At 36.9% G+C, this 16,280-nt stretch overlaps 1 protein-coding gene across 2 annotated transcripts in view; it reads right to left on the bottom strand.

Moving 5' to 3' along the window:
• Positions 1-1,198: 1,198 nt before the first annotated feature.
• The window catches only part of LOC145673522 (uncharacterized), a 48,322-nt gene continuing 33,240 nt past the window's right edge, over positions 1,199-16,280 (bottom strand). For both annotated transcript variants that reach the window (XM_081743300.1, XM_081743299.1), the window contains exon 3: positions 1,199-5,031. In XM_081743300.1, the coding sequence (XP_081599426.1) occupies positions 4,449-5,031 (583 nt within the window). In that variant the 3' untranslated portion in view covers positions 1,199-4,448. The remainder of the gene's footprint in view (positions 5,032-16,280) is intronic.

Here is a 16,280-nt window from a genome sequence, read left to right as displayed (position 1 = left end):
GTGGCCCAACACAGAATCAAACCAAGCAACTAGCATATTATCTACATGCTATCGCCTTTGAAACGTAAGACGGACAAGTCGAGGATCCATGAAGATCCTACGAAAACGGAGAATAAACGGAGTAAATATATTAAAAAAATAACTTTTTTATGCAAACGAATCGACATTACTACCAACGGCTCCCACAGAACCAAACCAAATTATTAGCATATTATTTAAATACTATCATCTTTCAAACGTGAGAAGTGTAAGTGGAGGATCCGTAAAGATCCTGCGAAAATGGAAAATAAAGGGAGTCAACATATAAGAAAATGACTTACCTATGCAAAATAATTTTAATAATTATCAGTAGCGCAGCACAGAATCGAACCAAATTACTAGCAAATTATCTACATACTATCATCTTTGAGACGTTAAACGAACAGGTGGAGGAACGGTAAAGGCTCTACCAAAACGGACAAAAAACGGAGTCAATATATAAAAAAAACCTTTTTATGCAAATGAAATGAAATTACCACCACTGGCCTTACATAGAAGCTGACGGAATTACTAGCAAATTAAATACATACTACCTTGTTTTAAAAACGAAACGGAAGAGTGGAGGTTTCGTTAAGATCTTACGAAAACGGACAATAAACGGAGTCAATATATTAGAAAATAACTTTTTTATGTGAATAAATCCAAAACACTGTCAATAGACACCTACAGAGTCGAACCAGATTACTAGAAAATTATTTATATCCTATCGTCTTTCAAGCGTAAAACGGACAAGTGAAGGATCTGTAAAGATGTTACGAAAACGGACACTAAACCTAGTCAATATATATATATAAAGTTACCTTTTTTATGCAAATGGGTCGAAAATACTATCAGTGAACCCCACAGAATCAAACCAAATTACAAGCAAATTATAAACCAATAATGTTCTTTACATAGTAAATCCGACAAGTGGAGGATTAAAAGTACCTAAGGAAAACGGACAATAAACAAAGTCAATATATATATATATATATATATATATATATATATATATATATATATATAAAAGTTTTATGCAAATGAATGGAAATTACCATCAGTGGCTTCCCACAGAATTGAACTAAACTACTAACGAATTATCTACATACAATCATCTTTCAAACGGGATAAATAGAGATCCTACGAGAACAGGCCATAAACGCAGTCAATATATATATATATATAAAAAAAACTTTTTTAAGGAAATGAGTGGGAAATACTATGTGTGGTAAACCACAGAATCGAAGCAAATTATTTCCATATCTTGATATATCAAAAGCAAAACGAAGTAGTAGAGGATCCATAAAGATCCTAGGATAATTGACAATACACAGAGTCAATATATTAAAAAAAAACTTTTTATAGAAATGAATGGAAATTAGCTTGGCGGCCTAACAAAGAATCAAACCAAATTACTAGCAAATTATCTACATAATATCAATCTCGTGTAGCACATGCAGTTTTTATTATTCATTTATTTCCGGTTCTTTTATTTATATGGTTGATCGCTGATGTTCAATGAAAAAATATATCAAATCGTATGCTTTCAAACGAGCAGATAAAAACTGCTAATTTCATTACATATTTGCGAATGTAATTCCAACACTGACAGAAAGCTATAAAAAAGATTGAAGTGTGCTCACTAGTAGTAATATGATCAGAGTAGTCATGTTGATTTTATACTATGCAAAGCTGTGGGTCCACGTGTCATATATTCTCAAAGCCGTAAAAATCTCTAAAATGTAATTCAACAAACCAGAAGACGTTGAGAAATTATTCAGACTACGCAATAAAAACGTTAAGGAGTTTTGAAATTCAAGAAAATATTACTTATCCGTTTCTAAATATTACAATAACTGAATTAGGAAACGATAGTTTTTTTTTAAAGAAAACAATACAAGTAATTTAGTTTATTTTATGGTTCAACGCATTAATTTACGATGAGTTCCATTGTAAGAAGTGGTATTTTTTCTTAAATTTTATTCTCAAACCTTTTCTGTGTCAAATACGTGTCTCAGTTCTTACTGTGGTACGTTCAGTAACGTATTCCCAAGGTTTTACTCTTTCAACCCAGTCAAAAGACAGAATAGTAATGACCATATACAGTCGGTGATCAGAGAAATGGAAACACCTGAACGAAATTGCAACTAATCAGATTAATATGGTGTCGGGCCACCTTTCGCCCTCAGAACAGCCTTGATGCGACGTGGGATGGAGGCATAGAGGTCGTGAATGGTACCAAGTGGAATTTTACACCATTCCTAGTGCAGGGCATCTGCCAGTTCTGTGAGAGAGGATGGAAGTGGAAATCGTCGCCGGAGTCGTGTTTCCAAGACGGGCCACAGATGTTCAATTATGTTGAGATCTGGGGATTGGGCAGGCCAGGGGAGGTGTTGAACTTCATCCCGAAGTTCCTCAAACCACGCTGCAACAACGCCAGCTGTGTGAATGGGTGCATTATCATCCTGGAAGATGGCGTCATTGTCCGGGAACAACATCCGGACCATAGGATGCAAGTGGTCTCCTAAAATTGCGACATAATCGTTGGCAGTGATTCGTCCGCTAAGTGTGACCACAGGACTCAATGAAAACCATGATATGGGGGCCCACAGCATCACTCCAGATCATAAGCTTCTTTGGGCGTTCTCCACACATAAACACGGCCCGTTGTTGGGAATAGGGTGAAGGATGACTCATCCCACCATATCACACGTTTCCAGTCCTCAACGGTCCAAGTTGCATGGTCGCGGCTCCATTTGCGGCGTGCGAAATCGTTATGGTCCCTGATGAGCGGTTTGGCCCGTGCAACACGACCTTGTAAGTTCATGTCATGTTATTCGCGGCGGACTGTCATTGTCGAAGAAGGGTGGGGGAGGTGGTGATTGAGTTCCTCCGTCACTTGCTTTGCAGGGGCACGACGGTTCTGCGTGACAATGCGCTTTAATACCCGGCGTGACCTGTCAGTCATGATTTTCTTCCGCTCCCTGTTCCGCTTCCCCGATGTGGTTTTCCCGTGTGTTGTGTAGGCCGTCATCACCTTCGACACTGTCCCACGCGACACACCTAACACAGTAGCCACTGCCGTCACACTCACTCCACATAACCGCGCACCAACAATTTGCCCTCTTTGAAAATCTGAGAGTTCTCCCAGTTTACACTACCTCCGTTTGCTGCAGCCACGGCACACTGCGCCTGACGTAGTATGGAGACCGACCTGACACACCACCACCAGCGGTCCGACGCTGCGGGCGCCACGACACTACTGCCAACCCATACATCTGACGTGTTGCCAACTACAGGTGTTTCCATTTTTCGCATCACCATCTGTATATGCCTGCCACTTGAAAAAGTATACGTATCCTGAAACTTTTTATATCTTATTAGCAAAAATGCGCGGGAAATTAAATAAAAAATCTGTATAAGTACGGTACTTGTATAATTGTAATAGACTTGAAAACTCTGTAAACATAATTTTAAAAATAACTTAGTGGAATTAATAATTTCTATCTAAATAATATAACGTTTCGTATTGCTTACAAATCGACGTGGCTTGGAAATAAGATTTTGCGTTAGTTACAACATTCCGAGATAAAATTTCGCGTCCATTGTATCATTTGGATACTAGATAGTGGAACAAAATTGCGAATTATAATACACAGCAAAAAAAAAAAAAAAACTTAGATCCTTAATAATATGGGTTGAGAAAGACAGAAGTTTATCGTTTATAGTCAACACTGAAATTTTATATTATAGCAACTCTTTTCTAAGAATCCTGATGCTTATGATGTTTTCGCGAGTGTGTCTTACCTCTTGTTTTGCAATATTTGAAATTCAACTAAATTTTTACTCGCGTCTTTGCTGTTATAATGTTCTTAACTCTAGGAATATCATACGCAGAACAAAGTTAGTAACATAAGCGAGCATTTCCATACTTCTCTCGCAACAAATTTGTGGTCCACCTATCTTATGCTTTTGCTAAAATTGCGCTTTACATCACTGGCATGTCTGATCTGTTTCATGTTTGTTGTTGACACATAAGTTGGTAATTTTGACCTTAAGCTAAATTTATTTTCTAGACTTTTACCATGTGTCAGGTATCCATCTGTTAGTGTTAACAAATACGTTCCGAAATTTGACGCTTTATTAAGATCCTATTTACACGCTTGGCATGTGTGTGTTCTTTAACGAATATGTTTTAATATATGTGTTGCCAAAGCTGATTTAACACCGAGTTCCTGTCCGCAACCGTCACACATGTAAGACCTTCAACCCGTAGGTATTAACTTGTGTATTCCCAAAGCTGGCATTTTCTTGAATACCTTTCCACAGTCTTGACACATATAAGGTTTACCACAAATATTTCTTAAGATGTGAGTTGCCAAATATGACTTTCTAATAAATCCTCGACCACACTGTAGACATGTGTGAGGTTATTCATCTGTATGTATAAATATGTGATTTACCAAGAGAGACTTATGATTAAATTCTTTTTCACAGTGATGGCACGTATAAGGTTTTTCACCCGTATGAATTAATGTATGCTTTGCCAAATCTGACTTAGTTCTAAATCGTTTTCCACACTCTCCGCACCTGTGAGGCCTCTCACCTGTATGAATTAACATGTGTGTTACCAAAACTGACTTTACGCTAAATCCCTTTCCACAATTTTCGCATATAAAAGGTTTTACACCAGTATGTATTAATATGTGCGTAGCCAATTTTGACTTATCAGCAAATAATTTTCCACACTCTTGGCAAGTGTGGTTTCCTTTAAGAGTATGTAATATCATGTGTCTTCGTAAATTTGACTTTTCGCTAAATCGCTTTCCACACTCTAAACACGTGTGAGGTTTTTCGTCTGTATGTATTAACAGATGTCTTGCCAAATTTGAACTAGATCTAAATCCCTTTCCACATTCTTGGCATTTATGAGGATTTGCACCTGTATGCATTAACATATGTTTTGCTAAGTATGATTTTCTAATAAATCTCTTTTCAGAATGTTTCTCAACTCTGTATTTTGGAAAAAAAAAAATAAATTGTTATACCTTATACGTTAAAAGTAAACAAGGTTCAACTGTAAATGGAAAGTATGAAAAACTATGAAAAATTATTTGTAAAAGGCTGAGTTTCTACTTTCAACTAGGTTTTTGTTATTTTACTATCACTGAAATGGGTATCATAAAGAGACGAGAAGTATCAAGAATGTAAGTCAAAAATAGTACAATTATCTCATTAGTCTCTTTTGTTAGAGACAGATACCTTAGCACATAACCTTATAATTTATAATGAAAGTTCTCTGAGCAACTAATTTTTGGGAAGTAGTATTTAGAAAGACAAAAGTGGCGATGAGCACGTTATTTTCCAATACATGAAGTTGAAATTTGGGTCTTGTATCATTAGCTCAAAAAACTGGTGAATCGCTTGAAATTAAATTTTAGACTGGAGGCAGCACTTTTACTAAAACGGATAATTTCTTTTTTATTTTTTTAACGTTCATTGCAATGTAGTTCCTAAGAGTAATGGTACGGGTTTAAATTGTACACTAAAAGACGGTATCTTAAAAGGGATTATGGCAGGGTGGTGAAATTTGATACATAAAATATTTAGTGCAAACTTGTGGGCAAGTGCTCTACGCTTTATGGAATAAAATGGGCAAATTGCGTAGTATTCTTAGTAATAAAATACAGACACCATACAAAATTAACATGTAATGTAGAGACATGCATCACTCATTGGATGCAATTTAGTGGTTATTGTTTCACGCAGTACCAAAAATTTTTGGAAAACTATGTTGTTATTCAGATGTTGCTAAATATTTTCAGCTGTAAACCGATATACATCACACACACACACAAAATAAACACGTTTCGATATGTTTAACATGGGTAACCTCTAAAACTGCAGGTTTACTGGTATAGGATATGAGAAATCTTATAGGGAAAACAAAGTTTTTTAATCATATTTTTTCTGAGTTACGGTATTCACATGTTCCTCATGTGTTCCGTTACCTAAAGGAGGTAGTCTTATTCTTCGGAAAAATTTTGAAACTACCAAACATTATTCCTGCCTAATTCACATTCAAATTACGTTTGATTCTGGAGTTATTACACTAAAATGTTAATGAGGCCAACTTTGTGGACACTCCTTACGAACAACGCAGTGTACCTAGTGATGAGCAGTGGGAATATTCCCGGTGGGAAGGAATTTAAAAAATGGGAAAATTCCCGGATTTTTTTCCTGGCCTATAAATTCCCGGGAAGGAATTTATTTCCATTTCTTTACTTTATGTTCCAAATTATAACCATATGACTAATTACTTCATTTTAATATATTATGATTTACTTCTAGGTTGTAAAGAATTTGGAGGTTAAAAAATTTAAAATTATTTGACAGTACTTTATATAACTAATAATGTGAGACTTTAAGTTCCATTTGCATTTGCACTAAAAAGTATTTTTTTTTTTTTTTTTTTTGCATTGGGGGGCGAAAACTAGCAAAAAGCAGGATGATTTACCGAAGAAATGATTTGTTAGTGATGTTCTAGTAGTCAAAAAAGTATCGAACAGAATTTTTTTAGGGCAGTAGGGGATTTATACAAAACGGAAAAGTACGTGGAAGTGATTTTTGTGAGAAAAGAAAGTGAATTGTTGGTAACGAAGACAGAAAACAAGGTGCCATGTGGGGCTCTAACCCGCCTTCATTCGCTAACGATCGCTTTGCAATGCAGTCTGAATATAATGTTGGTAACGTAATTTAACGTATGAAACCATAAAACAACGGCATCGGAATAAAATATCGCAAAAAAGTAGGTGCTAAAGCTGGGCCCCAATGCTAAAGAACAGCCAAAATTAGCAAAGTACTAATTTATAAATAATGAAAAGGAACCATTTTGTAAAGTAATTTAGAATTATGTAGAAATAGAGATGAAGTACTATTAATAAACCCTGAACCACCATTAGTAATAGACGTCGGTCTGTCTCCTCTCTCTGACTCGAATTTCTGAAGAGGTACTCGGACTTCATTTACATATGAATTAATGTATGGAATATCGAGAAATAGGTAGAAGGAAAGGTTACGTGCTAAAATATAAAGATAAGTAAGTATCTTGAAAATTTTCTGAACATAAATCTGTAAGCGCAAATGTTGATAAATTGGTGAGACATGTATCTTCTAGCATTTACCCAATCTAACTGGTTTATAACATTTATAAATGTAATGTCTTTATAATACCAGTAATAGAGTCAAGTTGAGCAAATCCATCCACATATAAATTTAAACTGTTTAGTGGTTTAACAGTATTAGGTCTTACTATATAATATTTTCACACATATTTAATTGATAAAACATATTGTAAATAAATATACATTTATGCGTATTCTCTAAATATAATAAAGTGTTAATAAAGTAACATAGTACCATTCAGAGTATATACATTTTAAAGAATCCTCTGTGGACAATAGTGATAATATGCTGTGATATAAAAATTAATTCAACTTTGAAATTATAATGTAGTAATAGAATGCAATTTTCTATCTGATTGTACATAAATTCCCATTTTGGGAATCTTCGCGGGAATATTCCCGAAAAATATATTCCCGGGAATTTACCCATCACTAAGTGTACCCCTCTGTAATACCGTTATGCCAATTTTGATAAGATTGAACAGATATAGAGATACCCAAGAAGTGATGCGTATTTTATATCGGCGAACAAGGGCATTGAAAGGATGAAATAGGAACAAAATGAAATAATGTAAAATAGAGCGAGAAATAACATATATTGGTAAGCATTTAATGTATGATACACTACCCATAGTCAACGCAAGGTAAGGAGGTAGAATGCACCTGTGCGAAGAAAGCAAAACATTCGGAAATAGCCCAATCACTGCACAATTTTCTTACAATGCTACGAAGATGAGCGAAAAGGAAAGTAAGGACAGGAAGAGACACTAACTGAAAATATGTGTTTCTGCACTACTGTCCAGTGGCACTATTGCCAAGTCAGCTCGATCAAAACTCGTGCACGAGTCGGATAATAGTACCACTTGTTCATTCAACTTGGTTCACCATTGGAACCCCCGTCTTAATGATCTCTTTTGTGGCTTTAACGTATGAAAATGTACAAATGTATAAGTTTTGTGGGCAGCATATTGTTTCTTCAATCCGTGGCTCAAACAGACCATGAAGCTCTTTCAATACTAGGAGCATGGGCGAAGATAACTTTCCAATGGCAGATATAACAGGCTGCACTGCGCAGCTATGTGCGATGAACGGTAGAGATTGCATTCTTGCTGTGATATTCTTTTCGCCTCGTAACGCCAGACAACGTCCCGAGTGAAATTCCAAAGTAAAGCTGCTTTGATTTGTATTGTTAAATTATCTTGGCCATGATCTGTAATGAGAGAAGGTACATTTAGAACCAAGGTGTTGGCGCATGTGCACAATTGCGTGACCTTCCTTGTAATTCTGTTACAAATTTTCTGACTTTGCGTTAATCAATATCGTGATGTACATAGAGCACAATAATGATTTCTTTAAAGCTTTGAAATTAACAATAGCCGTTGTTTGGTTTGCTTCTAGTGCCCGACATTGCAAATCTGTGTCATGTACAATTGGATGCGCTGGTTTACTGTCGTAAATTTCTCATACGTAGTTTAGTTTATCACGAATAGCTTTTCATGTCTGATTCCAATTTCTGTTATCTGTTTCTTCCACCTATATAGTTCTCTACGGCATTTGACACAACTGAAGTGTTTCTGTACAGCTTTCCCAGGTAGCTTTCTATTCTTTCCAGGTTTACATAATGATAGTGCCTTTTACTCATTTTCAACGTTGACACTCTCACTCCTGTTCACCCACCTTGTCTGTACGTTGAAGATGGTTGGGCCATTTCACTCCTCCATTTCATCTTCACTAGGCATAATTGAGATATCTGATCTATTGCTTGATAATAGATCTTCAATGTCAACATACATGTGTCCGTTTGTCATGTGACTTTCCAGGATGCTGAAAGCATCGTTCTTGAGTAAATTTTCCATAGCATTTCTGCTGTTAGAACATATTATGTTGCCTGACAAGCCTCCACCAGCATATCCACCAAAATGACATACAGACATTACTGGCTTTACACTTCTCGTTTGGCAAGTTTTCGTGCGCACTTTAGCTCGTATTACATACACTGCGTGACATTCTCTCACTCTTCACCCCTATTTCTGTATTCAACCTCAACGCGTTCTTTCTTACATTACAGTGCCTGCACCTACCATGATGTACGACATCATCTCACCTGGTATTCCTTCATTTATTATTTTTTTCTCCAACTCAATCTGAGATTCCCATACTTACGCAACCCACTGTGCAGTGTGGCATCGCTGGCTGCCTATACTAATGCGTTTGCATTTTTGCAGCGAACTCTCCCGTCTTCACGCATTGAGATGAATCTGTCTTTGGCATACTATCGATGTATGGACCCAAAGTAAAAACACGTATTACTCGCCTGATTTTTCTCTTCATGCTGCGAAGTTGGGAACTACCTTCCTTCTTTACAACAGGTAAGAGCAAAATGGCAGAGTTGCCAGAGGTACTAGTTTCTTGAGATTTCCTTTATGGTCAAGTTTTCGATAAAATCAAAAGGATATGAACAGAATCAAATTTGTGTGAGAGTAGTGTGTACATATTTCAAGTCGTTTTGCGAGGAATATGTAGACATGGAATCAAACATTGAATATCTAGAATGTTGATAAGTTAATTTCCACGGATGCATTAACTTAATGTGCAGAAATATAACTAATAATCGCCATGCCGAAGAAACGCATCGACTAATATATACAATAATACATGGCGATACACAGTCCACGTATCACCGATGACATTTTGTCTGGAAGTTACACTTTCCTCATTCGTCTTTAGTTGAAGATGAAGCAATGAAAGTTCCGGGGCTAGAGCCCAAAAATGGGCTATGGCTGGCCATACGTAACATTTTCAATTGGGTGATGCGTGGCCAGTTTATCGTATCTCAGCCGCCATTGTTTCTGGCTTTCTCGTCCAGTTTCCTACCTCTTAATTCACATATGTTCCCAACTGCCTCATGATAATGGGTCAGCAGCAGAAAATAGCGATTCAAAAGCGATATCAAACCATGAACTACACATTTCAACATCGCGTGCATTTACAGTTGGGTTAAGCGGGAGCTCAATATGTTTTAAAAATCAAATATTTATTTTCATTTCACGAGCCAGAAAAAAGAATACAGTACATAAAAATTGTTGAAATCTTATCTAGGGTTAAAAGTAGAGCCTCTGAGAAAAGTCTTCAAACATTACTGTACAATATCTGTCTCTTGTGATAAATTGTAACAAACATGTAAGATTGGGGATCACAATTGGACAATATTGAATCAGGGACGTTATTTGGTGGGGACAGGGAGCAAGAAAATGGAATGAAATTGTTTTACGTCCGACGTTTATGCCGGTTAGGCTAAAGGAGACAGTGGTGATGAGAAATAAATGAAAATGGTGAAAGGAAGAAAGTGAGAGGAAACGGAAGAATCCCGAGGAAACCCAAGCATACGGTGTTTGTAGGAGAGTTTTTACCCGGGACCTCATGCACCAGAGGTGAATGCTCTACCACTGAGCCGCCGCGGCCCGGGGCAGGAAGCAATTTCCCATTAAGTTTAAGAAACACATATATCTTGATCAGTGGCGTAGCTAGGATTTCGTTTCGGGCTCCTCCTAGAAAGTTTGCCAATGTGTAAACTGGAAACAATTTTAGTCTATAACTTAATGATCCTTACACATTTGGGGGGTTTGGGGTCCTCTCCTGAAAAGTTTTGGCAATATGTAGTCAGGAAATGCAATATTAGTCTTTATGTTAACCTTTTAAAAATTTCGAGGGGAAGTTCAAACCCCCGAACCCTTCCCCGGCTACACCACTAATTTTGATAAATTGCGTACTAGTATACTAATACAAAACGTGAAATTCTTATGTCCATAAAGAACCTTGCCTCGAGCTGGCAAACTGAAATGATGCCCCTCAACTGAATGTAAGCAGAATCCATGCTTGATATCACTTATTAAAGAGGAAGGCCTAGTCGCACCAGCCACCCTGCCTAAGTTAGTTGTGGGTTTTTCAATATACGTACTGTGCCAAGTATGATTTAATAAAATACTCTATATCAAGCGTACCCAGGTGAAAAGAATACACATAATTTTATTACATTTAGAACAAGATGAGAATCACCTTACAAAAACAAAGGCTGAAACCCTGAAAAAGATGTTTCACATTCCTCCTCACTTGCGGTTTCTCTTGAGCTTTCACTGTGAGCTGTATCTCTGATGCTACCACGAAAATTATCATCATCGCTATCATCACTACCACCTCCACTATCACTCTCGGCGGAAACCGCACACATATCAACCTCTTCTTCATCACTATTATCTGAATCTAAATTGACTTCGATTCTTTCTATCTCTTCTTCCATCGAAGCACCACGCCATTAATATTGTTCTCGAATTTCCTTCATATGATTACATGCGTTATCCAGTCCTCCTTTGTAATTTCCCTTATGCAGAGTTCAGTCAGCTCCTTCAGCGTCGTCAATGAGATAAAGCCCACGTTTTTCAAGGCTATCTCCTGCTTTAAAATATTTCAAATGAGCTCTATTGGGTTTAAGTCACAATGCTACTGTGGAAGCCTTAGAACAGTAAACCCCTTCTCCTGATGGATTTTGTCCACAGTGTATAAGGGCTCTGGTTTATTGTGACGCACGATTGATAATAACTCTCATTTGGTGAGATCTGGCACGACAGATTATTTTTTAACCAGATAAAAATTTCATTCTTCCTGTTAGCACTCGTGAGCGTTTTATTTTCCTGTACAGTGTGGTAGGGTGCATTATCAAAAACAACTATACAATCTGGTGGAAGGTTTGGAATTAGTTTTTCTTGCAGCCATTTCTTGTAAATGTTGCCATTAAGTTCATCATGGTAGTCCTCTAACTTCGATTTAGAGGAATATGTAAGTCCAGGCCCCTCAATGAAACCCATTTCACCCCCTGCATGAACTACGATAACCCTCTGACCTGCACTTTTGTTCTCATGAGCTCCAGGGATATCTTCATGTTGTCAACATATTTTCATACTATAGTGCGTATGTACCCAAGTTTCATCAGTATACACAACTGGCTTCTTTGGTCCCTTTTCGTTTTACTTCAGTTCGCAAAAAGAATGCCCGAGCTCTATCAGAACCAGCCGCCTATTCTTACACTTTGCAAAACGGAAACCCAAGCTCTTTATAAGTATCATGTTCCCCCTGAATATTGATTTTCTCTTTGACTGCGGCTTTTTCTTTGTGTGTGTGTGTTGGTATTTTATTCTTTGCTTCGCGAAATTCAAGAAATGTTCTTCTCACAACACACTATTCAAAACTATCGAGTGAATAATTTTTCTCTTGCGGTCGCCGTTTACCCGGAGTAGAAATCTTTTGCCCAGACAATTCTACCCTTTTACACTCTTTACTAATTTTAATAACAGTTCTCACACTATTGCCTAGCGCACTCTCAGCTCTTTCTGTTGCTTTATTTAATGGCAATATGAGTCAGTGTATTTTTCTTCTCTACAAAATTTCAATATTTTACATGTAGTTCTTCTAGTGTCAGACCGACTTATATTGCGTGGGGATTTATTTGGCGTTTCTATTTTGCACTTATATTTACAATAATGACTTTAACACAAAAGATAACAACACAACACAACAAACCACAAACAACACAAAACACTAACAAGTGGACTGTGTCTATAGACTTTACTACTCTACCGATAATACGATCAGGAGTTACACTAAAGCCGTCCAAATAACCAACCTTGCCAGCAGTTGGAAATATCTAATTTCAAGGTGTGCGTTGGCCACACCTCTGATTTAAGTGAATGGAATATGAAGACATCTACGCTGTTGCCATAGAAACAGGAGAGGCTGCACAAATACCGTATGTTCGGTTGACCACGAAATGTGCGGGAACGCTTTCCTTCCCTCTTAATTTATTACTCGAATGTCAAAAGGGCAAACGAACATTTTCATTCAGTAGCGCATAACACTGTGTTGATGGTGCCGGCAGGAGAATAAAATAGGGAAATGATATGCATGTTGTAATCTATGAGGGAAACGGGGGTGTTTAGCGGCGGAAGATCTAGCTGAGGCATAACGTCTATTACGTTGTAGTAAGACGTCCTGGTAACCCTATAAACGAATACAAAAAAACATTCCTGCTTTCCCTCCCGCCACTCCCTTCGCCCAGTGCCAAAACATAAACACAACAGCAGCGCCACTACAAAACGAATGCAGAGACTCGTGTGACGAGTAATATTTCCTGTTTTCGTTCCTTGCTTCTTCCTGCTCCTTGCTACCCTCTTCGCTCATCTTTGTAGCACATTGTGACAATCTTGTACGCGTGAATTTTCCATTTCCGGATGTTTTCTTTTCTTCGCATGGATTCGTTCTATCTCATTGCCTTGCATCGACTGAGTAGTATTTCGTATCTTTAACGTTTTCCGATATCTTTTCTCGTTCTTGCAGTATTCAACATAATCTAATTTGGACCCCATTTTTATGCTCGTATTTGACCTTTCAATGCGCTTTTTGGATGATTCGCTGCCTACAAACAGATAAAGAACTTATTGTGCATACATTTGCGAGAGTATGAATGAAAACCGAAAAGAGGTGAATAAAGCAACAGCAATGGCCTTCATCTGAAGTTTCGATAGTAATTTACACTGTGTAATTTTAGCAGGAAATGTTAAACCCTGAAGAAAATAGAATATAGACTTTACGGTAAAACATTAGTACACAGGGGTCATATACTTAACTCATTCAGCCCACGATTAACCGAAGTCGATGGTTCATAGCCTCAGAAATACAACTTTTTTTCTGAATATCGCCATCAACTAAATCAAGCCACCCTAGATTCCTATCACCCAGTTTAGTACGATACTGTTGTATAATATTGTTCTGGTTTCTTGACATTGTAAACCTGCTAGATAACTGTTTAATAAGAATTATACAATCCTTATGCGTATTACTGATGTAAACGACGTGACCCACTTATCTTAGACATTTCGATTTCGTTACTGGTGTAATAACATGTGAGTAAGGATCAACTGTATTTATAGCGGCGTAAATTTCTTAATTCAGGTCACTCTTAGTACCTTGCTCAAAACTTCGTTCTGAAAATTAATTGTTCTTCCTTTGTGCGTATTAATAACGAACTACATAATACGATAGCCTGCGTTTGTTACAGTGTGTTGTAATCCAGATTAATTGAAAGTGGAATCATCCTTTTCTAAACGTGGTGTTGCATGTGAACTTGTTTTCCTGTCAGGATATATTGTGCACCTGCAATAGTTTATGCTTCCTATTCGATCACAAGTAGTGGTAGCAACAACTACCACTCACATAAATTGTTATACATTGAAAGCAAATTTTTCTACAACGCGACTTCATTAATATTAAGCTTTAAACTTTTGGAACTAGTAAACTTTCGTGACACATATATGAAAAAGTTCACCGAACGGAACGTAAGGAGGGCAGACGCATGTGGAGTTGCCTTCTTTTTGGCAGATGACTTTCTTTAAAAAGTCAGTTCTATTTGAAAAACATTCCACAGAACCTGGTGTTTATTTCTTATTTTATTTACTTGTATTGTATTAGTGAGCTTGAGGACCAGGGAAAAGCTTGAATTTTCACCGGCCAATTAACGAAAAATTACAGCGACGAACATGCTCATTATCAATGACAATGGTCTCATAAAGGCCTACAATTCGAAGTTTGATTCCGAACGGCGCATATTCAATAGTGATGGGTAAGCATAAATTCCCGTTACCCTAGGGTTACTATTTCAAAATTGAAGAGTTCTTTGTAATACCAGCAAAATTCCTTCTTAGAGAGACTTCATTTTGAAATTCTTTTGTTATTTATTTTACACGTCAGCAAAATTTCTTTGCAATATCGTAAGTGTTGATGCTGCTGTAAAGGAATAGAGATCGTTGTGACACGAAAGCCAGTATCTGCTGCAGTCGTGTTGGTGAGGTTGTTGTTTGAATTGTGTTCACCATATCGCATTGTGCTAGCACGAATTTGAGTATAATCCCAAGAAACAGAAGAGACAGCCAAATATCCTCATCTTAATATTTTCCTTCTAGATTACCATAAAATTTGGTGTTACAATGAAACACATACTTCTTGTCAGAGATCATTCTTGCAAACAGTGTCATAGGAATTTTGATTTTTGCTGCCCCAAAGCTGACAAGGATGAAAAAGTGTTTATCCTTCAGAAATACGTAAAAATGCTTAAGGCAATTAGCGAAAAGTTCTTTTCTTTTATGATAAAACATGAAAACAGTGGAAGGATGGATTTAGAAATATAACAAAAAGTAAACCATCAAAACCCGAACCCTTTCAAGATTCATTCTTGTGTGCGACATTGTTTCAAACTATCAGGTGGTATTCTAACTACTAATGCATATAATAGTGCATAAATGACAATTAAGTACGTTACTTGGGCTGTAACGTAAATCTTTTCAGTACTATGTAGGAAAAAGGTAACAATTTTTCATGAATCGACATATTTTCTGTCATATGGAAAAATTGAAGAAATTTTTATGAGTCGGAAAATTTTCATCATTTTGAAGCAAAAAGTAAAACAACTTTTTGTGAATCGGAAAGTTTTATTGGTCGGTAGAAACAAGTGAAAGGAATTTCATAGATCGGAAAATTTTCATTACGATGCAGAAACAAGTGGAAAAAACTTTTCATAAACCCGACAATTTTGGATATTATGTATAGTGATGTTAGGTGGAAAATTTTCCACTATATTTAACTGCACACTCAGCTACAAAATTGAATTTCTGTAGAGGAAAGTTAGTCAGCAACAAATTATAAATCTCCAATTAGCTTTCGGGAACCGGAAAATTTTTTAATATTTCAAGTTGGGAAGTAAAATTTTACACAGTGTTTCTGTCTCTCTCTTCATCTGTGAACTCCTTTGTTGCTAAGCGGTTGGCATGGAAGACCTGGCTTCGATTCCCAGCGGGAGCTCATGTAGTTCGGATTTCACGTTTATCAGTTGGTCCCACCTTCTATAGTCTCGTTGCTGAAAGAGACGTTAAACTCAAAATCAACTCGATTCAACTCCTCTCTCTCTGTGTGTGTGTGTGTGTGAGTATGTATTCAAAGCGCAGAGAACATACATTGAGTTCCTAGAGTACAAAT

Source organism: Thermobia domestica, chromosome 16 (genome assembly GCF_964235325.1).
Source record: "Thermobia domestica chromosome 16, izTheDome1.hap1.1, whole genome shotgun sequence".
NCBI classification, from domain to species: Eukaryota; Metazoa; Arthropoda; class Insecta; order Zygentoma; family Lepismatidae; genus Thermobia; species Thermobia domestica.
This window is presented reverse-complemented; position numbering and strand designations above follow the sequence as displayed.